Source organism: Hemiscyllium ocellatum, chromosome 5, assembly GCF_020745735.1.
Source record: "Hemiscyllium ocellatum isolate sHemOce1 chromosome 5, sHemOce1.pat.X.cur, whole genome shotgun sequence".
In the NCBI taxonomy this organism is placed as follows: domain Eukaryota; kingdom Metazoa; phylum Chordata; class Chondrichthyes; order Orectolobiformes; family Hemiscylliidae; genus Hemiscyllium; species Hemiscyllium ocellatum.
This window is the reverse complement of record NC_083405.1, coordinates 138921470-138949162: the sequence shown is the minus strand read 5'-3', so window position 1 is coordinate 138949162 and position 27693 is coordinate 138921470. Positions and strand designations below refer to the sequence as shown.

General features: G+C 51.3%; 1 protein-coding gene across 2 annotated transcripts in view; it reads left to right on the top strand.

Moving 5' to 3' along the window:
- tonsl (tonsoku-like, DNA repair protein) overlaps positions 1–26711 on the top strand; it is a 66888-nt gene extending 40177 nt beyond the window's left edge. For both annotated transcript variants that reach the window (XM_060825679.1, XM_060825680.1), the window contains 13 exons: positions 434–506; positions 3113–3276; positions 4231–4351; positions 5672–6666; positions 7716–7819; positions 9654–9810; positions 10715–10793; positions 11038–11345; positions 17769–17940; positions 23058–23233; positions 23720–23793; positions 24451–24584; positions 26441–26711. In XM_060825679.1, coding sequence (XP_060681662.1) covers positions 434–506; positions 3113–3276; positions 4231–4351; positions 5672–6666; positions 7716–7819; positions 9654–9810; positions 10715–10793; positions 11038–11345; positions 17769–17940; positions 23058–23233; positions 23720–23793; positions 24451–24584; positions 26441–26640 — 2757 coding nt within the window. In that variant the 3' untranslated portion in view covers positions 26641–26711. The remainder of the gene's footprint in view (positions 1–433; positions 507–3112; positions 3277–4230; positions 4352–5671; positions 6667–7715; positions 7820–9653; positions 9811–10714; positions 10794–11037; positions 11346–17768; positions 17941–23057; positions 23234–23719; positions 23794–24450; positions 24585–26440) is intronic.
- Positions 26712–27693: the final 982 nt, after the last annotated feature.

Sequence of the window (27693 nt, the reverse complement as noted above, 5' to 3'; positions counted from 1 at the left end):
ACCCACGCAGACACGGGGAGAACGTGCAAACTCCACACAGCCAGTCGCCTGAGGCTGGAATTGAACCCAGGTCCCTGGAGCAGTGAGGCAGCAGTGCTAACCGCTGAGCCATCATACCGCCCTTTGTGGATCTTTAGGGGGCACCGGACAGGCCCCTGGGTAAGCGGGTACATTGTCCCATCAGTATAGGAACACCAGGCTGGGAGCCTGCATCAGGAGGTTTCCATCTTTCTCCAGGGGTGTGAAGTAGGTTTTCGGCCAGTTGGCCTGATATGATGCTTCGCTCCATGAGAATTCTAGAATATTCTGAGCTGTACCATTTTGCGATCGTTTGCATGGCCAGGGACCGAGATGCGGTTTCCCGAAACAGTCCGTTATTTCGCGATGCCTTCTGCCTGATGTTGATCTGGCGATTGGTTTGCTGTTGTTTCAGGGTCACCCCCTGAATCCCAGGGATTACTGCGGCTGGACGCCATTACACGAAGCCTGTAACCATGGCCACCTGGGTGAGTCTTCATTCCCAGCAGCTCGGTCATCATACCCCTACCTCCCAGGACTCCCCTTCCCCACCCCGATCACACTCCTCCCTCCCTCTCCCTCCCGCTATGCTCCCACACACACAGGTGGAAACGGAAGATTTCAGTCTTTGTGGTGAGGGGGATGTTTGTCTCCAGGCAGCAGGACGATGAGGAGACAGACCCAGCAGCAAACACTTTTCCTTTATCCTTTCACAGGCTGTGTGTGTGTCATTGGCAAGGCCAGCATTTATTTCCTGTCCTTAATTGCCCCTTAACTGACTGACCTGATCAGTCATATCAGGGGGCAGTTAAAACTCAAACACATTGCTGAGGGTCTGGAGTCACGTGTAGGTCAGACCAGGTAAGGACAGCTGTTAATACAGATGTACAGCACGGAAACAAACCCTTTGGTCCAACCGTCCATGCCGACCAGATATCCCAACCCAATCTAGACCCACCTGCCAGCACCCAGCCCATATCCCTCCAAACCCTTCCTATTCATATACCCATCCAAATGCCTCTTAAATGTTGCAATTGTACCAGCCTCCACCACTTCCTGTGGCAGCTCATTCCATACACGTACCACCCTCTGTGTGAAAAAGTTGCCCCTTAAGTCTCTTTTATATCTTTCCCCTCTCACCCTAAACCTATGCCCTCTAGTTCTGCACTCCCCGACCCCAGGGAAAAGATTTTGCCTATTTACCCTATCCATGTCCCTCAATTTTGTAAACCTCTATAAGGTCACCCCTCAGCCTCCGACACTCCAGGGAAAACAGCCCCAGCCTGTACAGTCTCTCTCTGTAGCTGAAATCCTCCAACCCTGGCATCATCCTTGTAAATCTTTTCTGAATCCTTTCAAGTTTCACAACATCTTTCCGATGGGAAGGAGGCCTGAATTGCACACAATATTCCAACAGTGGCCTAACCAATGTCCTGTACAGCCGCAACATGACCTCCCAACTCCTGTACTCAATACTCTGACCAATAAAGGAAAGCATACCAAACGCCGCCTTCACTATCCTATCCACCTGCAACTCCATTTTCAAGGAGCTATGAGCCTGCACTCCAAGGTCTCTTTGTTCAGCAATACTCCCTAGGACCTTACCATTAAGTGTATAAGTCCTGCTAAGATTTGTTTTCCCAAAATGCAGCACCTCGCATTTATCTGAATTAAACTCCATCTGCCACTTCTCAGCCCATTGGCCCATCTGGTCCAGATCCTGTTGTAATCTGAGGTAACCCTCTTCGCTGTCCACTACACCTCCAATTTTGGTGTCATCTGCAAACTTACTAACTGTACCTCTTATGCTCGCATCCAAATCATTTATGTAAATGACAAAACGTAGAGGGCCCAGCACCGATCCTTGTGGCACTCCACTGGTCACAGGCCTCCAGTCTGAAAAACAACCCTCAAAGGTCTTCTACCTTTGAGCCAGTTCTGTATCTAAATGGCTAGTTCTCCCTGTATTCCATGAGATCTTTAATGTTTTGGGTCCGGTGACCCTTCCTCAGAGAACAGTTCTGAGGAAGGGTAACCTGACCTGAAACGTTAACCCTGATTTCTCTGCACAGATGCTGCCAGACCTGCTGAGCTTTTCCAGCAGTTTCTGTTTTTGTTTCTGATTTACAGCATCTGTGGTTCTTTCGGTTTTGTTTTTAAGCAGGGCACTTTCCTAGTTGGGTTGTTATCCCAACAAATGACAATGGATTCATGGTCATCATTAGATTCTGAATTCCGGACTTGTATTGAATTCCCATTCCACCACCTGCTGTGCCAGGGATCGAACCCCAGTCCCCAGAACATTACCTGGGTCTCTGGATGTACAGTCCAGATACCGCGTGGCCTAAAGTATAACCCCTTGACGTATATAAGATCCTGAATGGTCCAAACGAGATAGACGTGGATAGGGTTTATACCTTGTGAGTGAGTTCAGAATTGGGCACAGTGTTTTAGAACCAGGGGCTGCCTTTTCTGGCCAGATAGGAAATCATTCTCTTTGTAAGGACTGTCAGCCTTTCTGACTCCCTGCCCCAGAAGCCGGGGGAGGTGGGGGTCGTTGGATATTTTAAAGGCAGAGGTGGCTAGCGTGTTGTTTTGGTCAGAGAGTGGGGCTGGGAGGGAGTGTAGATGGGAGGGTTGGGTTCAAAACACAATCAGATCATCCACAACCTTAGAGAAAGGCAGAGCTGGAGGGGCCGAATGGCCTGTGTCCCAGGGATCTGTCATCTGTGCATGATGCTGTGACATGTTTTTGTTGAGAAAATAGGGGTCATTTGAGCTGCTTGGAATGCTTCACCCTGGCCCATTATAGTGACCAAGGGAGACAGTGTAGTAGCTGGTGTGATGCTTATCATCGCTCCCTCCCTCAGTGCTCCCCCCTCCTCGCTCCCCTCCCCCACCTCACTGCCCAACAGGCTGAGCTGCTGTGCCCAGCTATAGGTTTCGATATAATGAGGAGCTGTGACTCCAGTACATTGTGCCAAGGCTCTGACCATGATGTGAGCAGCCCCTCCACCCCATGAGGGATAGGAATGACAGGTGGGCACTGAGCCAGCTCCCTCGGCTATTAAACCACAGCCATTATTTCCCCCAGAGATTGTCCGCTTCCTGTTGGATCACCCGGTGAATGTGAATGATCCCGGAGGGCCATACTGTGAGGGGATCACGCCCCTTCACGATGCGATCACGTGCGGAAACTTCCATGTGGCTGAAATGCTCATTCGGAAGGGAGCATCCGTGACGATGCGAAACGCCAAGGTAGGGCCCTGGATCAGGGGGGAGACCAAGGGGCTGGTGTTGGGGGGGCAGCGATGGGGGGGCGGGCTGGTGTGGGGGGGTGGGGGACAGCGATGGGGGGGCGCGGGCTGGTGTGGGGGGGGTGGGGGACAGCGATGGGGGGGCGCGGGCTGGTGTGGGGGGGTGGGGGACAGCGATGGGGGGGCGCGGGCTGGTGTGGGGAGGGGGGGGACAGCGATGGGGGGGCTGGTGTGTGGGGGCAGTGATTGGGGGGGCTGGTGTGGGGGGGCTGGTGTGTGGGGGGTGTACAGTGATGGGGGGGCTCGTGTGTGTGGGGGGGGACAGTGATGTGGGGGCTGGTGTGTGTGTGGGGGGACAGTGATGGGGGGAGCTGGTGTGTGGGGAGGGGATAGTGATGGGGAGCTGGTGTGTGGGGAGGGGACAGTGATGGGGGCGTGGCTGGTGTGTGGGGGGGCTGGTGTGTGGGGACAGTGATGGGGGGGCTGGTGTGTGTGTGTGGGGGCGTGGCTGGTGTGTGGATGGCCCCTGGTTTATCATTTTGTGATTTGCTTCCAGCACTGATTCTCGGGAGTTGTTTCTGATAATTTTTCCCGATTGCACGTTAAGGATGATGTGGATATTAGGGAATACAACAGAGTGATCCCGATCAATCCGGTGAAAATCAGGACAGCATATGCTGGTGATCTGAGTCATAGTGATTACTGCTGGAAAAGCACAGCAGGTCAGGCAGCGTCTGAGGAGCAGGAGAGTCGACGTTTCGCCTGTGTTGTCATTCCTGAGGAACATTGCCTCCCCTGCTCCTCAGATGCTGCCTGACGTGCTGTGCCTTTCCAGTGCCGGCCTTTTTGACTCTGGTCCCAATCAAATGCTGTTCCTCTGTATCGTGCCCGATGTTCAGCTGCTCTCAGTGAGTGTGTCTGTCTCTCACCGAATGTTCTCCTCCTTTCTCCTCAGGGGCACACCCCCCTGGACAGTCTACACGACTGGAGGCAGACGTACGGCAAACACCTTGACCAAGACACCAAGCAGCAGTGTAAACACATCGAGAAACTGCTGACGAACAGCTCCGCCAGAGGTGAGCCGGAAATCCCAGCACATTGTAATTGCAGGCTCCTTTCACCAGCAATGTGAGGAAAACCATTCCCTGCGGGCAGCTCCAGAAACGGCCATTCAGCCCATCCAGCCCAGGATGGTCTGTGTGCTCATCTCCAACTGCACCTTAATCTGCCTCTACTCAGTTCGCTGTGAAACACACATGGACTGGTCATCTTGCCTACATTTGGGAGGGTGGCCCACATTCTCACTCTGTCTGGCGAAGACCTTTCTTCTGAACTCCCAGTTGGATTTCCTGATGGCAATTCATGGATGGATCGCCTCGGGTTTGGCTCCTTCCCACAAGTTGAAACACACTCTGTACACACACAGTGGGGCAGTGTAGAGGGAGCTTTACTCTGTATCTAAACCCATGCGGTCCCTGTCCTGGGAGGGTTTGGTGGGGACAATGTAGAGAGAGCTTTACTCTGTATCTAACCCCGTGCTGTCCCTGTCCCGGGAGGCTTTGATGAGCGCAGTGTAGAGGGAGCTTTACTCTGTATCTAACCCCGTGCTGTCCTTGTCCTGGGAGTGTTTGGTGGGGGGACAGTGTAGAGGGAGATTTACTCTGTATCTAACCCCGTGCTGTCCCTGTCCTGGGAGGGTTTGATGGGGACAGTGTAGAGGGAGCTTTACTCTGTATCTCATGCTGTACCTGTCCCTGTCCTGGAAGTGTTTGGTGGTGACAGTGTAGAGGGAGCTTTACTCTGTATCTAACCCCGTGCTGCCCCTGTCCTGGGGGTGTTTGGTGGGGACAGTGTAGAGGGAGCTTTACTCTGTATCCATCCCTGTGCTGTCCCACTCCTGGGAGTGTTTGATGGGGACAGTGTAGAGGGAGCTGTACTCTGTATCTAACCCCGTGCTGTCCTTGTCCTGGGAGTGTTTGTGGGGGGACAGTGTAGAGGGAGCTGTATGTTCAGTTTATAAGTGCAGAAAGTGCTGTCCTTTGTATCAAACCCCACGCTGTCGCTGTCCTGGGAACACTTGGTGCTGGTCAGTGCAGAGGGAGCTTTACTATCAGTTTAAAAGAGTAGAGGGAGCTTTATTCTGTCTGTCACCATGCAGTGTCCTGGGAGGGTTTGGGCTCTGTGTAAAAGGGCTTTACTTTCCATTTGCGAGAGTAGCGGTAGGGTTACTTTACCCGTCTTCTGGGAATAGTGTAGAGAGAACTTCACTCTCAGGTTGAAAGAGTAAAGGATGTTTTAATTTTCTCTACTAACAGTTGGTTTTGTAATAGTTAGAATTTGCTTTCCTTTGTACCTTTTGGTGAAATATCGTTATTAGTTTTATTTCCTGTTGACAGATTCGCAGCCTGTTCAAGTCCTTCAAGAGAGTGAAGTGTTTGACTCTGAAAGTTCCCAGCCACAGGAGCCAATCAGAGGGGGTGTTACTGGCCCTGCATCCACTCCCCCTGAGGAACAGGAGAGAGGGTTTCAGCACAACGACGCGGGAGGTCAGTGCCGCAGCAGGCTGGATTCGAACACAGCTCCCGTGACCCAGAGCAGTCTGCTGCGTGCTCGGTTACACAGCGCCGATGGGACCTCCGATGGCCCTGGGAAACTCTCAGGCTCCGGTACCCAGATGACCACTCGCAACCGGCTGGATTGGTCTGCTCTCGGGCAGGAGGGCTCTTCCGACGAGGACGTTCCAGTGGAGCGATGCCAACCAGTGAAGAAACGGCACAGGGTCATGGGTCAGAGGGCTTCCACTGGCCCAGGAAGGACCATACCCACCAGTGGCTGGACACCAGCTCTGCTCAACAACTCTGGTTCGAATCAGGAGGAGACGAGTGAGTGGCATTCGTCCAGGACGGGGCGGGAATGTGATTTCGATGCTCCCAGTGTCGGAGCGTCCACTTACCTGCAGGCTATCCGGAATTTAGGGAGTGCAAAGTCCAGGATTTTATCCCAAACTTTAGCAGCACCGCCCGTTCATCCGCCAGCCGCCAGCAGGAAGTCAGCGTTGATCCCAGATAGTGAGTACGTGGAGGACAGCTGGCTGGACGATGATCTGGGCAGCAGCCGAGCCAAGAAGAGGCGTTGGGAACAGGCAGGCAGTGTCCCTGAGCGAGAGGAGCCTGGCCTCAGCACTGAAGGAGATCCCTGTCGGAGCTCACAGCTGCCTGCATGCCGCCAAAGGGCCACTCTGCAGAAGAAACGATCAAAGCAACTGCGTATGACCCAGATAGTGGACAGGGCCGGGCTCAGGAGGACAGGAAACAGCAGCAGCAACACTGAGAGGGATACCTCCCAGGTCACCTCTACAACCAGCGAGCCCACAGCAGCCTCCAGCTCACTGGTAATGGCCAGGACTCTCCGTGTTCCCCCTCACACACTAACCAGACAGAGGGACCCATCAGCCCTGTAGGATCTGCCTGTGACCCTATAGGGTGCCCCCCCGGGTCAGACTGCGGCCTTATAGGGTATTCCCCCTGGGTCAGGCTGTGGCCCTATAGGGTGTCCCCCCTGGGTCAGGCTGTGGCCCTATAGGGTGTCCCCCCTGGGTCAGGCTGCAGCCCTATAGGGTGTTCCCCCTTGGGTCAGGCTGTGGCCCTATAGGGTGCCCCCCGGGTCAGACTGCGGCCCTATAGGGTGCTCTCTCCCCCCCCCCCCCCCCCCACCCGGGGTCAGGCTGCAGCCCTATAGGGTGCCCCCCTGGGTCAGACTGCATACCTATAGGGTGTTCCCCCTTGGGTCAGGCTGTGGCCCTATAGGGTGCCCCCCTGAGTCAGGCTGCAGCCCTATAGGGTGCCCCCCTGGGTCAGACTGCAAACCTATAGGGTGTTCCCCCTTGGGTCAGGCTGTGGCCCTATAGGGTGCCCCCCTGGGTCAGACTGCAGCCCTATAGGGTGTCCCCCGGGTCAGGCTGTGGCCCTATAGGGTGTTCCCCCTTGGGTCAGGCTGTGGCCCTATAGGGTGCCCCCCTGGGTCAGACTGCAGCCCTATAGGGTGCCCCCCTGGGTCAGACTGCGAACCTATAGGGTGTTCCCCCTTGGGTCAGGCTGTGGCCCTATAGGGTGCCCCCCTGGGTCAGACTGCAGCCCTATAGGGTGCCCCCCTGGGTCAGACTGCGAACCTATAGGGTGTTCCCCCTTGGGTCAGGCTGTGGCCCTATAGGGTGCCCCTCTGGGTCAGACTGCAGCCCTATAGGGTGCCCCCCTGGGTCAGACTGCAGCCCTATAGGGTGTCACCCTGGGTCAGGCTGTGTCCCTATGGGGTGTCCCCCTGCGTCAGACTGTGGCCCTATGGGGTGTTCCCCCCTGGGTCACATGGTGACAAGCCCCTGCCCCCATGTCTCGGTGTTGAGTGCTCAGTAATCTGTCTGTCCTGCTCTCTCTCTCTCTCCAGGTTTCAACTCATCAGTTTGTGCCTGTTGCCCCAGCAGCTCCTCCATCGATCAGAGTGAGGGTCAGAGTTCAAGATCATGTCTTCCTGATCCCAATAGCACACAGGTATGTTCGAGGCTGGGGAGTGAGGGGGAAGGGAGCTGGAGGGTCTAGTCGGTTTACAGAGATATCAATGACCAACTGAGTTTGATAACCTGATGCCTCTTGAGTGATCAGCACCTATCTCCTGGTGAAAACTTCCAATTCTGGGAAGCAGAGGACAATTCTGGGAATTAATCTGGAGAATCTTTTGTTAAAACTCATGGAATGTTATTGTTGTTGGTTGGGCCAGCATTTATTCCCCAATGATCCGTCCTGGCCCATCCACACCAACACTACAACAAAAAAGCACACCACTACCTCGACTTCCTCACGAGGCTAAGGAAACTGGAAGTGTCCACAAAGGCTCTTACCAATTTATATCGATGCACCACAGAAAGCAACCTCTCCGGATGGATCACAGCTTGGTAAGGCAACGGCTCTGCCCAGGAGATTACAGAGAGGGGTGAACCCAGGCCAGTTCGTCGGGATAACCAGCCTTCCATCCAATGACTCCGTCTACACTTCCCACTGCCTCGGGAAAGCAGCTAACATCATCATAGACCCCTCCCAGCCCAGTTAGACTCTCTTCCACAGGGCAGAAGATACAAACGTTTGAGAACATGTACCAATAGATTTAAGAACAGCTTTGTTCCTCATTGTTATCAGACTTATGAACAGACCTCTCGTACATTAGAGTTGACCTTTCTCTGCACCTTCTCTGTAGCTGTGACACTATATTCTGTTCCATTGCCCTGATGTATTTGTGTGGGGTATGATTTGTCTGGTTAGCATAGAAGACAATACTTTTCACTCGGTACATGTGACAATAAGAAATCCAATTAATGTCTGTCCATGGTTGTGCTCCAGAGGGTGAGCTGCTGTCTATTTGAACTGGTCAATCCTTTGTGAAACCACTTTCAAATACTAAAGTCCCCTGCCCAGTGATCCCTCAGCTCCTTACTGATGCAGAATCCCAGCCTGTTGAGTCTTTCTCAACAATGATGACCCTCTCTGTTCGGCTGTCATTCTCGTAAACCCTTCTTTGCCTCTTTGACCCGCTCCGGATACGGAGCGCTGAACTGTGGGCAGCTCTCCCCAGACTTTCATTCTTCCATCACACACACACGGGGCCACCCTGACTGCCCCTGAACAGAGGGCACTGTAAACAGCTGTATGACAGGACAGCCGGTCAGGCAGCATCCGAGGAGCAGCAGAGTTGATGGTTTGACCCAAGCCCATCGTCAGGAATGTATTTCAGAGGGTATGTGTGAATCACCCACGTTCTGGAGTCCGGTGTCGGCCTGACCAGTGAGGATGGCCGAATTCCTTCCTGGAAGGACTTTGGTGAATCAGAGGGGTTTTCGCGGATAATCAGTGATACTTTCACAATCACTTATTGCTTTCAGTTCCCCAAGAGGGATAGTATCTCCTCTTCCAGCCTTCAGGTTAATCATTTGAGAGCCTTCCACACCGTTTACCCGCCTGTCTTGAGGTGGGCTCCTTCTGGAGAATCTCAGCAAGTCTGGCAGCATCTGTGGAGAAAGAAAAACAGAGTTAATACCCAGTGACCCTCCTCCACAACCCATGAAGAAAGGTCACTGGACCAGAAACATTAGCTTTGCTTTCTCTCCACGGACACTGCCAGACCTGCTGAGTTTCTCCAGCCATTTCTGTATTTTGTTGCAGATTTCCAGCATCCACAGTTGTTTTGTTTAATGTTCTGGGGACAAATCCCACCATGGCAGCTGGTGGGATATCCAATCAATTCATCAACGTGGAATTGAAACACGCGAGGCAGAATACTGGATCTCAGCACAGCCCCAGTTGTGAGTGTAACCTGTCTTTCCTCGGCCTACAGTGACACTGAAGTACGGACTGTGTCTTGGTTGGCAGAACAGGCCGCTCAGCGACATTACCAGACGTGTGGGCTGCGGCCAAGACTCACCCTGAAGAAGGAAGGGGCACTGCTCGCTCCACAGGACCCCATCATCCACGTTCTGCAAAGCAACGAGGAGGTAAGACCTGCACCACCGTCTCAATACGGGCTTAGATACAGAGTAAAGCTCCCTCTACACCATCCCCCATCAAACACTCCCAGGGAAGGGACAGCATGGGGTTAGATACAGAGTAAAGCTCCCTCTACACCATCCCCATCAAACACTCCCAGGACAGGGACAGTATGGGGTCAGATACAGAGTAAAGCTCCCTCTACACCATCCCCATCAAACACTCCCAGGACAGGGACAGTATGGGGTCAGATACAGAGTAAAGCTCCCTCTACACCATCCCCATCAAACACTCCCAGGACAGGGACAGTATGGGGTTAGATACAGAGTAAAGCTCCCTCTACATTGTCCCCCCACCAAACACTCCCAGGGAAGGGACAGCACGGGGTTAGATACAGAGTAAAGCTCCATCTACACTGTTCCCCCATCAAACACACCCACGACAGGGACAGCACGGGGTTAGATACAGAGTAAGGCTCCCCCTACACTGTCCCCATCAAACACTCCCAGGACAGGGACAGCACGGGGTTAGATACAGAGTAAGGCTCCCTCTACACTGTCCCCATCAAACACCCCCAGGACAGGGACAGCACGGGGTTAGATACAGAGTAAAGCTCCCTCTACACTGTCCCCCATCAAACACTCCCAGGACAGGGACAGCACTGGGTTAAATACAGAGTAAAGCTCCCTCTACACTGTCCCCATCAAACACTCCCAGGACAGGGACAGCACGGGGTTAGATACAGAGTGAAGCCCCCCCCCCCCCCCCGTCCTGGGGTTTGTCTCGGTGAAAGCTCTCCGACAGTGCTGCTGTAGGGTCCTGTGGCCTCGCAGCCCCCTGCGTTGTGTGACACTGAGTGTGAACTGATCGTGGAATGGAAATCTCACCCTTGCTCCCGTTTCTATCTCTCAGGTCCTGGCTGAGGTCGTGTCCTGGGACCTGCCTCCACTCTCTGAGCGATACAGGAGGGCCTGTGACAGTCTGTCGTTGGGTAAGGGGAGAGATCTTACAAGGCTGACCGTTCTCATTTACTGATGAGCGCCCAGTTCTCTGTGTATCCCTCTGTCTCCCCACCCCTTCTCCCCTGTCTGTGTATCCTTCCCTCTCCCCCCCACCCTCTCTGTGTAACCTTCCCTCTCCCTCCTACCCCTTCCCCCCCTCCCTCTGTGTTGGTATTGTTCTGAGCTGGTTCCCAGTTGTTGCTGATCGGGATATTCCTGTTTCTCTTTCTCTAGCTGTTAACGGTCTGGTGTTAAGGGTGTGTGAGACCCAGGGGAGCGGGACCTGTTTCCAACTGTCCGGCCTGTCCCTGAGCAAGGAGCACCTGAGTCCCATCCTGAGGGCCCTGAAACTGCAGACCCCCACCCGCCAGCTGTGCCTGTCTGCCAATCGCCTGGGTGACGATGCCATGGGGGAGCTGCTGGCCTGCCTGGTAACCATGCCCAACCTGAGGGTGCTGGACCTCTCCTCCAATCAGATCACACACCAAGGCCTGAGCGCGCTCTGTCAGGCCAGCAGCCTCTCCAGGGACACTCCTTTCCAAGTGAGTTCCATCTGCTCAGTCAGTGCTGGCTGTGCAAGTACATTTCACCAGGAAGACTCCAGCCTGTCTGACTGAAAGGGAAATCTGTGAAGATTCAAGCAACAGGGGCGAAGTGTGGAAGTTTGGCACACAATCACAGTCAAACAGGCCATTCAGCCCCACTGCTATGTGCTAGTGTCCATACTCTACACCAATTACTAATTACCACTCCCCAACCTACTGCCTGGTAATGTCACTGGACTGTTAATTCACTGAGGGCTGCAGCTGCTGGAGGTCAGAGTTGAGAGTGTGGTGCTGGAAAAGCACAGCAGGTCAGGCAGCATCCGAGGGGCAGGAGGATGGATGTATTGGACCAGAGCCCTCCTGATGAAGTTCTCCAGCCCGAAATGTCAAGTCTCCTGCTCCTCGGCTGCTGCCTGAGCAGCACCACACTCTCGTCCCCGCTAATTCACTGACCCAGGTCAACGTGCTGGGGACAAAACCTGAAATTGTTGGAAAAGCACCGCAGGAGTGGCAGCACCGGTGGCAGGGTCACTGCACCCGAAACATTCACTCTGATCTCTCTCCGCAGACGCTGCCAGACCTGCTGAGCTTTTCCAGCAACTTCTGCTTTTGTTTCTGATTTCCAGCATCTGCAGGTCTTTCTGTTTTTATTTCATGTTGTGGGGACGTAGGTTTGAATCCCATAAAAGGCTGACATAAAAATCCTGATTGTGCCTGTTGTCAGTTGGTGTAATGGTCTCGCTGGTTCACCAGGTGCTGTTTAAAGACGCTGGTGTGGGACTGCACGCCCACAGGGACATGGCTGACTCCTAACCTGGGCAATAAATACTGGCCTCGCCATCCCATCGGCAAATTAGAAAGAAACTTTCACTTCCTTACATTAATGTGATGCATCAGTATTTCACAGAGTTGCATGTGCTCTCCACTCTGTGTGTAAAGAAATCCCTCCTCCATTCTCTACCTGTCAGTGATGATACCTTGTTCTGGACTGAATGGAAGTCATTTCTCTACCTGTCCTCTGTGCAGCCTGAAAGAGCACTGGAGGGTGGTTACTGCTGTCACCTGCTCAGGTTTAAAACCTTCAGAAGATCTATCTATCCTCTTTAGACAGGGTGGATAGAGACCAGCTTTTTCCCAGGGTGAGGGATTCAATAACGAGAGGTCCCACTTACAAGGTGAAAGGTGAAGAGTTTAACAGGGATAAACGTGGCAAGTACTTCACACAGAGGGTGGTGGGTGTTTGGAACGAGCTGCCAGCAGAGGTAGGCACAGTAGATTCATTCAAGATGCATCAGGACAGATGCCTGAGTTGGTGGGGAGCAGAGGGACACAGATGCTTAGGAATTGGGCGACAGGTTTAGACAGGGGACTTGGATCAGCTCAGGCTTGGAGGGCCGAAGGGCCAGCTCCTGGGCTGTACATTTTCTTTGTACTTTGTTCTCTCAGGGTGTGAGGGTATTGGAGAGGCTGCCGCAAAAGACTCAAGGGTGGCCCACTGATGAGGGGCTTCAGGGACACAGACAGACTGGAGAAGTTGGGAATGTGTTCCGTGGAAGAGATGGCGGTTGAGAAGAGATTTCAGAGAGTTCTTCCAAATCATGAGGATCTGGACAATAGACAGGGAGAAACAAAAACAGAAATTGCTGGAAAAATTCAGAAGTGTCACTGAACTGAAACATTAACTCTGCTTTTTCTCCATAGATACTGGCCAGACCTGCTGAGTTTCTCCAGCAATTCCTGTTTTTGTTTCTAATTTTCAGCGTTGGCAGTTCTTTGTTTTATTTCAGTATAAACAGGGAGAAACTTGATCAGCTGTGATCGTACTGAAGGACAGAGCAGGCTCGAAGGGCTGAATGGCCTACTCCTGCTCCTGCTCCTCGTTTCTATGTGTCTGTTGGTGGAAGCTTTAAGAACCAGGCGGCACAGGTTAAAGGTTACAGAGAAAGGAAGTGAAGAACTTGAAAAGAGTTTTACACATAACGAATGTTGAGGACCTGGAGTGGTCTGTGTCTGTGTCTGTGTCTGTGTGTGTCTGTCTGCCTGTGTGTCTGCCTGTGTGTGCGCCTCTGTGTCTGCCTGTGTGTCTGTCTCTGTGTCTGCCTGTGTGTCTATGTGTCTGCCTGTCTGTGTGTGTCTGCCTGTCTGTGTGTCTCTGTGTGTGTCTGCCTGCCTGTGTCTGCCTGTGTGTGTGTATCTGCCTGTCTGTGTGTATCTCTGTGTGTGTCTGCCTGTCTGTGTATGTCTGCCTTTCTGTGTATGTTTCTGTGTAGAACATAGAACATAGAAAAATACAGCACAGTACAGGCCCTTCGGCCCTCGAAGTTGCGCCGACCGAAGCCTACCTAGCCTACACTAGCCCAATAACCTCCATATGTCTATCCAATGCCCGCTTAAATGACCATAAAGAGGGAGAGTCCACCACTGCTACTGGCAGGGCATTCCATGAACTCACAACCCGCTGAGTAAAGAATCTACCCCTGACGTCTGTCCTATACCTACCACCCCTTAATTTAAAGTTGTGTCCCCTAGTAACAGCTGACTCCATTAGCGGAAAAAGGTTCTCATGGTCAACCCTATCTAAACCAAAATCATCTTGTACACCTCTATCAAATCTCCCCTAAACCTTCTTTTCTCCAATGAAAACAGCCCCAAGTGCCTCAGCCTTTCCTCATACGATCTTCCTACCATGCCAGGCAACATCCTGGTAAACCTCCTCTGCACCCGTTCCAGTGCCTCCACATCCTTCCTATAGTATGGCGACCAAAACTGCACACAATACTCCAGATGAGGCCGCACCAGAGTCTTATACAACTGCAACATGACCTCAGGACTCTGGAACTCAATTCCTCTACCAATAAAGCCCAGTACACCATATGCCTTCCTCACAGCACTATTTACCTGGGTGGCAACTTTCAGAGATCTGTGTACATGGACACCAAGATCCCTCTGCTCATCCACACTACCAAGTAGCCTACCATTAGCCCAGTAATCCATCTTCTTGTTCTTCCTACCAAAGTGAATGACTTCACACTTACCTACATTGAACTCCATTTGCCACCTTTCTGCCCAGCTCTGCAACTTATCTATATCCCGCTGTAACCTGCCACATCCTTCTTCGCTGTCCACAACTCCACCGACTTTCGTGTCATCCGCAAACTTGCTCACCCAGCTTTCAAGCCCCTCCTCTAGGTCATTTATAAAAATGACAAACAGCAATGGTCCCAAAACAGATCCTTGCGGAACACCGCTAGTAACTGCACTCCAAGATGAACCTTTACCATCAACTACTACCCTCTGTCTCCTTCCAGCCAGCCAATTCCTAATCCAAACCTCTAATGCACCCTCAATGCCATACCTCCGTAGTTTTTGCATTAGCCTGCCATGGGGTACCTTATCGAACACCTTGCTAAAATCCATATACACCACATCTACTGCTTTACCCTCGTCCGCTTCCTTGGTCACCTTCTCAAAGAACTCAGTAAGGTTTGTGAGGCACGACCTGCCCTTCACAAAACCATGCTGACTATCCTTGATCACATTATTCCTATCCAGATGTTCATAAATCCTATCCCTTACAATTCTCTCTCAGACTTTGCCCACAACAGAAGTGAGACTCACTGGCCTATAGTTACTCGGGCTATCCCTACTCCCGTTCTTGAACAAGGGGACCACATTCGCTATCCTCTAGTCTTCTGGCACTATTCCCATAGACAACGACGACATAAAAATCAAGGCCAATGGCTCTGCTATCTCCTCCCTAGCTTCCCAGTGGATCCTAGGTTAAATGCCATCAGGCCCAGGGGGCTTACCTATTTTCATCCTTTCCAGTATTCCCCAGACCTCTTCCCTACATACCTCAAGGCCATCCATTCTAATCACTTGTGACTCAATATTCACATCAGCAACAATGTCCTGTTCCTGAGTGAATACTGACAAAAAGTATTGATTTAGTGTCTCTCCAATCTCCTCCGCCTCCACACACAACTTCCCACTACTATCCTTGACTGGACCGATACCTACCTTAGTCATCCTTTTATTCCTGACATACCTATAGAAAGCCTTTGGGTTTTCCCTAATCCTACCAACCAAGGACTTTACATGTCCCTTTCTCACTGCTCTTAGCTCTCTCTTTAGATCCTTCCTGGCTACCTTATAACTCTCAATCGCCCCAATTGAACCTTCACGCCTCATCTTTACATAGGCCGCCCTCTTCCCTTTAACAAGGGATTCCAATTCCTTATTAAACCACGGCTCCCTCACAAGACCCTTTACTCCCTGCCTGACTGGTACATACTTATCAAGGACACCCATTAGCTTTTCCTTGAACAATCTCCACATATCATTTGTGTTCTTCCCTTGAAGCCTATTTTTCCAAGCCACGCATCCTAAGTCATGCCTCACCGCATCATAATTTCCCTGCCCCCAGCTATAACTCTTGCCCTGCAGTGCACACTTATCCCTCTCCATCACTAGAGTAAAAGTCACCGAGTTGTGGTCACTGTCCCTCAAGTGCTCACCTAATGTGTGTGTCTGCCTGTCTGTGTATGTCTCTGTGTGTGTCTGCCTGTCTGTGTGGGTGTGTGTCTGCCTGTCTGTGTGGGTGTGACAGAGGTAGTTCAGTAAGGGCTTTCAGTCAGGAATTGGAGAATTGTCTGAGGAGCAATCAAATGGTCTAGCCCAAGGGCAGGCAGCAGGGAGTGGCATTAAGTGAATTACTCATGGAGGGAGCTAGCACAGACATGGCAGGCCAAATGGCCTCCTCTTAGAATGTTCACTGATTCTGTAGTTTGCATATTGCTGTTGTTTTTAAACTATACCCGAGAGGTCATCCTAGAGAACATTACATTCTGAAAGTAAACCTTTTGCTAATTGTTTTAAATTGATGAGGTTCACGAGGTCAATTCCTGGAATGGCGGGATTACCTTACACTGAAAGACTGGAGCGACTGGGCTTGTATACCCTTGAGTTTAGAAGACTGAGAGGGGATCAGATTGAGACATATAAGATTATTAAAGGATTGGACACTCTGGCAGCAGGAAACATGTTTCCGCTGATGGGTGAGTGCCGAACCAGAGGACACAGTTTAAAAATACAGGGTAGACCATTTAGGACAGAGATGAGGAGAAACGTCTTCACCCAGAGAGTGGTGGGTGTGTGGAATGCTCTGCCCCAGAGGGCAGTGGAGGCCCAGTCTCTGGATTCATTTAAGAAAGAGTTGGATAGAGCTCTCAAGGATAGTGGAACCAAGGGTTATGGAGATAAGGCAGGAACAGGATACTGATTAAGGATGATCAGCCATGATCATATTGAATGGTGGTGCAGGCTCGAAGGGTAGAATGGCCTACTCCTGCACCTATTGTCTATTGTCATGAGACGTGGTTACTGAAGCAGTTAGCAGAGAGAACAGATTCTCCTGACTTGGTTCATCAAACTTGTTCAGAATTTGGAACATGGTGATGATCTCTGACCTTCCTGTTCTCTGCTCTCAGGAGAGCAATCCCAGCTCCTCCACTTTGTCCATCGGGTTGATTTCTGGGAAACCTCCTCTGTACTGCTTCCAGACCTTGGCAACTTTCCCAGGTTGTACACAGAGCTTTCCAGCTGGGGCTGAATGAGTGATCAATAATCCTTCAGTGTTTACGTCAGAGTGGGGCTGGAAGAGCACAGCAGGTCAGGCAGCATCCGAGGAGCAGGAAAATCAACGTTTCAGGCAAAAGCCCTTCATCAGGAATCAAGCTAATCATTCAGCCTGGCTTCTTTGTTACTGTATTCAATGTCCCATTTTAAAAGCCACACTTTATTTACACCTTTTTAACCATCTAACCAACTTGACCAACCGCCTACAAGGATTTGTAAATCTGCCCTCCAGGCCCCCCACTACATTATGATTATGTCTCCCAATCGGATTTTTCTCAACTTGAGTCGTCTCACATTTATCCACATTAAACCATGTCTGTCCCTTCCAGTCAGTCCCTCTGTTACTGTCCTCCTTACTACTGGGTATCATCTGCAAACTCTGAAGCCGTCTTGCCTGTGTACAGGGTTGGGCTGTCACTATTGAGTCTGTGTGTGTGTGTGTGTGTGTGTGTGTGTGTGTGTGTGGCCCCGTGTGCGCGTGTGTGTGTGTGTGTGTCACTCCCTGCTCTGAGGCTGCCTGCTGATGCTGTGACCTGAGTCAACACCAGGTAACCTTGCAGCCACCACCACAGACAGGTCCCTTCACCAAGTCACCGTGACTCACTGCAGCGTTCCTTCACATCTCCCCTCACCTTTACCCCACTCTTCTATACACCCATCTTTAATGGAGGAGGGGTTAATCTGTATGGGGGGAGGGCACTCAGCTGCAACAAGCAGATTTTCAAGGACAGCATCAGGAGGATTTTCTAGAGAATCGCTCAACAACATTCCTTTGTGTTTCAGAGTCTGGAGGAATTGAACCTCAGCCTCAATCCTTTGGGCGATGGCTGCTCTCAGGCTATCGCCTCCCTCCTCAGATCCTGCCCACTACTGAGCACCCTCAAACTCCAGGCCTGTGGCCTCACAGCCAGGTTCCTGCAGAATTACCGCCTCCTGCTGGCAGAAGCCCTGAAAGGTAAGAGCCAGCTCCTGCCTAAAGTGAGCTCGGTGCTGCTGTTTAATGGTCAGTGTGCATGTTCATCAAGGCAATGGCCTCGTGGTATTATCACTAGAGTATTAACCCAGAGACCTAGCTAATGCTCTGGGGACCTGGGCTCACCAGGGGAGGGCAGCAGTTGCCAAGATCATGGCACTGTGGCGGGCACTGCTGTTCAGAAGGGCGGGTAAAAGACTCATAGGATCATAGTCATAGGGGATTCTATTGTGAGGGGAGAAGATAGGCAGTTCTGTGGTTGAAAACGGGACTCCCGGATGGTATGTTGCCTCCCAGGGGCTCAGGTCAGGGATGTCAACGATCGGCTGCAGAGCATTCTGAAAGGGGAGGGTGAACAGCCAGTTGTCTTGGTGCACATTGGCACCAACAATATAAGTAAAAAAACAAGATGAGGTCCTGAAAGCAGAATTCAGGGAGCTAGGAGAGAACTTAAAATGGAGGACCTCAAAGGTAGTGATCTCAGGATTACTCCCAGTGCCACGTGCTAGCCAGCGTAGAAATGAGAAAATAGGCAGGATGGACACGTGGCTTGAGGGATGGTGTAGGAGGGAGGGGTTTGGGTTTGTTGGAGATCTTGGGTAGTGAGGTATTATGGGTGGAGCTGAGAAATAAGAAGGGTGCAGTTACATTGTTGGGGCTGTATTACAGGCCTCCCAACAGTGAGCATGAGGGAGAAGAACAAATAGGTAAACAGATTATGGAAAGATGTAGAGGCAATAGGGTAGTGGTGATGGGAGACTTTAATTTTCCCAACATTGACTGGGATACACTTAGCGTCAGAGACCTGGATGGAGTAGAATTTGTAAGAAACATCCAGGAGAGTTTTCTAGAGCGTATGTCAATAGTCCGACGAGGGAAGGGGCCATATTGGACCTGGTACTGGGGAATGTGCCAGGCCAGGGTGGTAGAAGTTGTGGTGGGGATTTCTTTGAGAACAGTGACCACAATTCTGTAAGTTTTAGAATACCCATAGACGGAGATGAGAGTGGTCCTAAGGGAAGAGTACTAACCTGGGCCAAGGGCAATTATATCAAAATTAGGCAGGAGCTGGGAAATGTGGATTGGACACAGCTGTTTGAAGGGAAGTCCACATTTGAGATGTGGGAGGCTTTCAAAGATAGATTAAAGTTGTGCAGGATAGGCATGTCCCATTGAAAGCAAAAGATAGGAAGGGCAAGATTCGTGAACCATGGATGACAGGAGAAATTGTACGAGGAGCCAAGAGGAAAAGGGAAGCGTACATAAGGTCCAGGCAGCTAAGAACAGAACGGGCCCTGGAGGAATATCAGAAGAGTAGGACAAGTCTTAGGACAAGGCTAAAGGGGTAATGAAATAGCTTTAGTGAGCAGAATTAAGGAAAATGCCAAAGCCTTTTATTCTTATATAAGAAACAAGCAGGTAACTAGAGAAAGGATTGGTCCATTAAAGGATAACGAAGGAAAGCTGTGTGTCAAACCTGAGAGAATGGGTGAGATTCTGAATGATTACTTTGCATCAGTGTTCACTGAGGAGAGGAACATGTTGAATGTTGAGATTAGAAATAGAAGTTTGATTGGTCTGGATCACATTGAGATAAGTAGGGAAGATGTGTTGGGCAGGCTAGAGGTTATTAAGGTGGACAAATCCCCGTGGCAGGATGGGATCTATCCCAGGTTGCTGAGGGAGGTGAGAGAGGAAATAGCTGGGGCCCTGAAAGATATCTTTGTGGCATCCTTTAATACAGGTGAGGTGCCGGAGGACTGGAGGGTTGCTCATGTTTTCCCCCTGTACAAGAAGGGTAGTAGGGATATTCCGGGTAACTACAGACCAGTGAGCCTGGCGTCAGTGGTGGGAAGGTTGCTAGAGAAGGTACTGAGGGATAGGATCTCTTTATATTTAGAGAAGAATGGGCTTATCAGTGATAGGCAACATGGTTTTGTGCGGGGAGTTCTTTGAGGAAGTGACCAAGTTGATAGATGAAGGAAGGATTGTTGATGTCATATACATGGAGTTTAGTAAGGCATCTGATAAGGTTCCCCATTGTAGACTAATAGAGACAGTGAAGTCACATGGTGTGCAGGGTGTTCTAGCTAGGGGATAAAGAACTGGTTGAGCAACAGGAGACAGAGAGTAGTAGTTGAAGGGGTTTCTCGAAATGGAGAAAGGTGGCCAGTGGTGTCCTACAGGGGTCAGTGTTGGGGCCACTGTTGTTTGTGATAGACATCAATGATCTGGAAGGGGGCATTGTTGGTATGATCAGTAAGTTTGCAGATGACACGAAGTTTGGTGGAGTAGCAGAAAGCATAGGGGACTGTCAGAGAATACAGGAGGATATAGATAGACTGGAGAGTTGGGCAGAGAAGTGGCAGATGGAGTTCAATCCAGGCAAATGTGAGGTGATACATTTTGGGAAGTCTAATTCTAGAACAAAATATACAGTAAACGGAAGAGCCTTGGGAAAACTTGATGGGCAGAGAGATCTGGGAGTTCAGGTCCATTGTACCCTGAAGGTTGCTGCACAGGTGGGTAGAGTGGTCAAGAAGGCATATAGTATGCTTGCCTTCATCAGACGGGGTATTGAGTATAAGAGCTGGCAGGTCATGTTAATATTACACACAGTATTGGCTCGGTCACATTCAGAGTACTGTGTACAGTTCTGGTCGCCACATTACCAAAAGGATGTGGACACTTTGGAGAGGGTGTGGAGAAGGTTTACGAGGATGTTGCCTGGTATGGAAGGTGCTAGCTATGAAGAAAGATTGAGTAGGTTAGATTTGTTTTCATTAGAAAAAAGGAGATTGAGGGGGGACCTGATTGAGGTTTACAAAGTTTTTGTTCCAGCTCGGCGAACAGAACCACTACAACAAGCACCCGAGCTACAAATCTTCGCACAAACTTTGAGGTTTACAAAATCATGAAGGGGATAGACATGGTGGATAGAGATAAGCTTTTTCCCAGGGTGAAGGATTCAACAACGAGAGGTCACACTTTCAAGGTGAGAGGTGAACAGTTTAAGGGGGATACACGCAGTAAATACCTCACACAGAGGGTGGTGGGTGCCTGGAACACGTTGCCAGCAGCGGTGGTAGAGGCAGGCACAGGGAGATTCATTTAAGATGCGTCAGGACAGATGCCTGAGTGGGTGGGGAGCAGAGGGACACAGATGCTGAGGAATTGGGTGACAGGTTTAAACAGTGGATTTGGATCAGCTCAGGCTTGGAGGGCCGAAGGGCCTGTTCTTGGGCTGTACATTTTCTGTGTTCTTTGTAGGCCAGGCTGGGTGGACAGAGAGATAGCTGAGGGTTGTTGGGACCATGATCGTTACAGAGTTGAGAAAGGCCTGAAGCCTTTTTAAGTCCAGGCTTCACTTGAGTTGGAGCTCTTGTAGATCAGCAAACAGCGGGCAGGCTGGTGGCAGGGATGTGGTGGGAGTTTGGTCTTAGATATTACAGTCGGTTCTGCTTTAGCACTCATTTCTTCAACACAAATTAGTTATCACGCAATTGAATAACTTAGACCATCATTTATAAAATGTGAACGTTCCTTCCCTGTATTGGCTCTAACATAGTTCTGGTCCCATTGGTTTAAACAGTGCTGCTGTGACACCGTTTTCTTATAACACGGGATCACAGGAGAAAGGCACTACTGTGTTATATCAGAACAGACTGTATACCCTGAGATGGACTTGAGCTCACAGAGTGGAAGTATGCGTGGATGTCTGTCTCTGGGACGCTGTACACTTCGGAACAGCTTGTGGAACTGTGATGCACAATTTGTTAAGTCATAACACAATAAATGAAAGAAACAGCTGTTGATGGTCATATCGATCTGTGTTGTTAATGGAGCAGTGGGCTGGGGCCCATTGGGAGGGACTTCCTGATGGGCTGTCACCTTGTGCCTGTCACATCCCACAGCTTTAGAGTCATACAGCATGGAAACAGACCCTTCGGCCCAACCAGTCCATGCTGACCGTAATCCTAAACTAAACTAGTCCCAGCTGCCTGCTCCTGGCCCATATCCCTCCAAACATTTCCTGTTCATGTACCTATCCAAATGTCTTTTAAACATTGTAACTGTCCCACATCCACCACTTCCTCAGGAAGTACATTCCACACATGAACCACCCTCTGTGTCAAACATTTGCCCTTTGTGTCTGTGTCTGTTTTTTAAATCTCTCGCCTCGAACCTTAAAGTTGTGCCCCCTAATCTTGAAATTCGTCATCCGAGGGAAAGGACAACTACCATCAACATATCTACACCTCTCATTATTTTATAGACTTCTAACAGGTCACCTTGTGACCTCCTATGGTCCTGCTTCTCAGATGCTGCCTGACCAGCTGAGTTTTTCCAGTGCTGCACATCTGACTCTGACAAAGGTCCCAGCCTATCCAGCCTTTCTTTACAACCCAAACCTTGACAACGTCCTCATAAATCTCTTCTGAATTCTCCGTCCAGCTTAATAATATCCTTCCTATAACTGGACACAGTACTCCAGAACAGGCCTCACCAATGTCCTGTATAACCTCAGCATTACGTCCTGTCTCCTAGACTCAAAAGGACTGAGCAATGAAGGCAAATGTGCTAAACGCCTTCTTACCCACCCTGCATAAATGTGAAACAAACTTCAAAGAATTATGTACCTGCACCCCCAGGTCCCTCTGTTCTCCAACACTGCCCATTCCCTACCATTAATTGTACAAGTCCTCCCCTCGTTTATTATACTGAAGTGCAATACCTCATTTATTCAGATTGAACTCCATCTGCCACTCCTCAGCCCATTGACCCATTTGATCAAGATCCCTTTGTAATCTTAGATAACCTTCTTCACAGTCTACTATATCACCAATTTCAGTGTAATCCACAATCTAACTAAGCCACATGAATGTGAAATGGGATTGATCAGTATGGCAGCAGGGAAGGATGATGAGGAAGGGTGAGGTATTTGGCATCGTGAACGCTGTTGGTGCCAGTACTCCGTGTGGTGTTAGATGTGTGTTTCACACAGGGACAGGCAGTCCTTGTCTGGGAGGCGGTCAGCTCCCCGTCCCTGTCCCCGACCCCACACTAGCCTTGCTGACAGGTTTCCTGTTTTCACCCAGGCGCTGGACACCTGAAGACTGTCTGCCTGTCGCACAATGCTCTGGGCTCAGTGGGAACCGAGCTGATCTTCCAGAGCCTGCCCCACCACACCGTCAGCCACCTGGACATCGCTGGCGTAATCAGTAACCACAGTGACGCCTTGGGAATGGAACATCTCGCCAGGTACCTGTCCCAGGTGAGTTCAGGGTATGGCTATACGTGTTAACATTATTTAATCAGGCTTGAAGACAGACAGGACTGCAGCTGCTGGAGATCAGAGTCGAGAGAGTGGTGCTGGAAAAGCGCAGCAGGTCAGGCAGCATCCGAGGAGCAGGAGAATCGACGTTTCGGGTCGGAGCCCTTCATCAGGAATGAGGCTGGGAGTCTCGGAAATGGAGAGATAAATGGGAGGGGGGTGGGGCTGGGGGCAGGTAGCTGAGAGTGCAATAGGTGGATGGGGGTGGGGTATCTCTCCATCCCAGCGGATCCCTGCCTCATTCCTGATGAAAGGCTCCTGCCCGAAACATCGATTCTCCTGCCCCTCGGGTGCTGCCTGACCTGCTGTGCTTTACCAGCAGCACACCGAACTGATTGATCAGGATTAGTTTTTAAAGGTATCGCGTTGACCAGCGTTCTGTGATGGGTTAATGGTGTGTCTGTCTCTCTCTCTCCTCGTGTCCAGAGTGATTGCAGTCTGACCCATCTGAACCTCTCTGGGAATCGCTTGACTGATGATTCTGTCAGAGATCTGTGCAGGTAACTCACTTCAATACTGCAGCGCACTCCCCCAGTTTAAATATCTCTCAGACCCAGAGCAATGATCTCCTTACTGCAAGGAAGCATTCATTCTCCCTAGTTCTTGCGCTGTCTGTCACACTCTCTCGTGTTTGCGCTCTCTCTTGCATGCTCGTTTTCTCTCTCTCTCTCTCTCTCTCTCTTTGGTGGGCGCACTCACTCTCACCATCGAGCAGCATTATATCTGAGGTCACAGTGAGGCCTCAGGAACACCCTCAGATGGTGCCCGGTTTAGATCCAGACTCTCAGCAAACAGTCTTTCATCACCAGGTTTCATCATCTACTGCTTTTATTTTTTTTTAAAAAATCCTTCATGGGATGTGGGGGTTTTAGTTGTCCATCACAAATCACCTTTAACGGAGTTTGCTCAGCCATTCTGGAAGGTCAGGAAGAGGCAGCCACATTGCTGTGGGTCTGGAGTCACGTGTAGGCCAGACCGGGGAAGGATGGCCGCTTCCTTCCCTAAAGGTGGCCTGACGTTCCTTTTACTCCGGGAAACTGAAACTAAAGCTCCCTCGACACTGTTCCCCACCAAACCCTCCCAGGACAGGGACAGCACGGGGTTAGATACAGAGTGGTAAGTGATAACGCTGTGCCTCTTGATTTGATCTGCTTCAGATGCCTGTTACTGTGTCCGTCCCTGGTTTCCCTGGACGTGTCGGCCAATTCTGGGATAACGACAGCGGGTCTGGAGATGCTGCTTGGTGCAGTCAGAGAGCGGAGCTGTGGGATGCAGTACCTGAACGTTTCTGGTGGGTTCTGCTCTGTGTGATCTGATACTGGGCTGGGGGGGTGTTGCTGAGAGTGCTGAGCCACAGCTCCTTCGCCCCCCCCCCCCCCCGTCTGTTCTCTGACCCCCTTTGAGGGGTCTCCTTCCTGAAACTCCTCAATCTCTGACTGTCTCCTTTAAAACCAGCTGAACAACGTACATGTGTAAAAGAGCTTTCGCCCCCCCCCGCTCCTATCTCTGCAGGTGTTTGGGTATTGACTGTTTGAGAACAGCCCTGTGAAGCATCTTAGCTCATTTTGCATTGTTGAAGGCGCTATGTGAATGCAGGATTTTGCTGATTCCTTTGGCACGGATTGTCAGTAGCTGATTCCTGATTGGAATTGATGGCACTGTTTCTGGGAAGTGGCTGACTGACTTGCCAGTTGAGAGCTATCCACTGCCTGTGTATAGCCTGGACCACAGGGCAAGGTTAAACATCACCCAACACCAGGTTAGAGTCCAACTAGCTTTCAGAGCACTGCCCCTTCAGGGGGTTGTAGGGCACCTTCTATGTCTTATGGTCCTGCCCCACAACCCCCTGATGAAGCAGCGTCGCTCCGAAAGCTAGTGTGCTTCCAGTTAAACCTGTTGGACTCTAACCTGGTGTTGTGTGATTTTTAACTTTGTCCTCTACATCACAGCACAGGACTAGACCGGCCCTTACGTGGGGGTGACTACCCCAGGGGTAAACACAGCCAATGCCCAGTCACCGGCTGCTCACGAACCGAGAGAGCCCAGACCGGGAGCTTCTCATCATCCCCGTCACTGCTCAGACAGCAGCAACGCGTCTCAACTATCCTCTCAATCTCAGAAGGTCATCAGGCCTCACATCAATGTCACGTTCAGAAAATTCACTGCCAGAAAAGTACATTCATCACTGCTCACCCTCTGACAGTGCGGCACTCCCTCAGCACTGACCCTCCAACAGTGCGGCACTCCCTCAGCACTGACCCTCCAACAGTGCAGCACTCCCTCAGCACTGACCCCCCCGACAGTGCAGTGCTCCCTCAGCGCTGACCCTCCGACAGTGCAGTGCTCCCTCAGCACTGACCCTCTGACAGTGCGGCACTCCCTCAGCACTGACCCTCTGACAGTGCGGTGCTCCCTCAGCGCTGACCCTCTAACAGTGCAGTGCTCCCTCAGCGCTGACCCTCTGACAGTGCGGCGCTCCCTCAGCGCTGACCCTCTGACAGTGCGGCGCTCCCTCAGCGCTGACCCTCTGACAGTGCGGCGCTCCCTCAGCGCTGACCCTCTGACAGTGCGGCGCTCCCTCAGCGCTGACCCTCCGACAGTGCGGCACCCTCTCAGCACTGACCCTCCGACAGTGCGGCACCCTCTCAGCACTGACCCTCCGACAGTGCGGCACCCTCTCAGCACTGACCCTCCGACAGTGCGGTGCTCCCTCAGCACTGACCCTCCGACAGTGCGGCACCTTCTCAGCACTGACCCTCCGACAGTGCGGCGCTCCCTCAGCGCTGACCCTCCGACAGTGCGGCGCTCCCTCAGCGCTGACCCTCTGACAGTGCGGCGCTCCCTCAGCGCTGACCCTCTGACAGTGCGGCGCTCCCTCAGCGCTGACCCTCTGACAGTGCGGTGCTCCCTCAGCGCTGACCCTCAGACAGTGCGGCATTCCCTCAGCGCTGACCCTCCGATACTCAATTCCTGGGTGCGAGTTTAACATGTAAAGTGTGGGTCAGCTGTAGGTGGAAAGTAACCAGGGCAGGGAGCACCCACACCTCGTGTTTTCTGTTTTAATTTGCAGCCAGTTGATTTGGGAAAGAGTTGTTCACTTTGTGCCAGTCTCGGGGGCGATGCAGTGACCCATGGTTTGTCTTTCAGGCTCCTCTGTCCATGGCCCCTCAGACCTGACAGCCCTTGGAGTGAAGCTTGGTGAGCTGAGGCTGTGTAGCAGCCGCCTCGATAAATCCGAGAGGGAGAGCCTGGTGAGGAGCTGGCAGGAGGAGGCAGTACGGAAGGTTCACACTGTGTCTCACCGACACAAGTGTCTGATCAGGGCAGCACCCAGCAGCCTCTGTTAAAACACTCACATCCTTTCACACTGTTTATATGTAACTAACATATTTTTATCGATTGTATAATATGTATTAAACGAGAGGTATCTACAGGCTGTTTGTGTGCCCAATTCTTACCTGGTGTGATGGATCCTGTGCTGATTTCCCATGCCTGGGAGTTCCACCATCTTCAGCATTCTGATGTGCCTCCTGAAGTAGAGTCTCAGCAGACTGACTGTGGACAATGTTGGACTGTCCGAAAACCGTCTGGTTCAGGAGGGAAGGAAGACCGTCCTTGCCTGGTCCGGCCTATACGTGACTCCACGTTGACTCCTGGATCCTAAGAAATTAGAGTGGTGCTGGAAAAGCACAGCAGGTCGGGCTTCATCAGTTCATTCCTGAGGAAGGGCTTTTGTCTGAAACGTCGATTCTCCTGCTGCTCGGATGCTGCCTGACCTGCTGTGCTTTTCCAGCACTGCTCTAATCTAGACTCTGATCTCCAGCATCTGCAGCCCTCACTTTTGCCTCCTGGATCCTAAAGCCGTTTGGTTGTATCAAAACACCTGGAAAACTTTATTTTTTTCAAAAGGATGGACCACTGGATATTGACCTTTGTTTAGAATGTGTTCCTATCACACACAGGAACAGGTGAAGGCCCTTCAGCCCCTCCAGTCTGCTTCACCATTCAACAGGACCATGGCTGATCCCACGTTCCTCACGTCCCCTTTCCTGCCCAATCCCTTCGATTACCCGACTGATCAGGAATCTCTCGATCTCAGCCTGAAATATCCACAAGGACTCTGCCCTCCACAGCTCACAGCTCCCTGTGGTGAGGAGTTCCAAAGACCCTCAACCCCCTGAGAGACGATATCCCTCCTCATCTCAGTCTGAAATTGGTGTCCCTTTATCCTGAGCCTATGCCCGCTGGCTCTCGACTCTTCCATGAGTGGGCCGCATGGTGGCACAGTGGTTAGCACTGCTGCCTCACAGCGCCTGAGACCCGGGTTCAATTCCCGCCTCAGGCGACTGACTGTGTGGAGTTTGCACGTTCTCCCCGTGTCTGCGTGGGTTTCCTCCGGG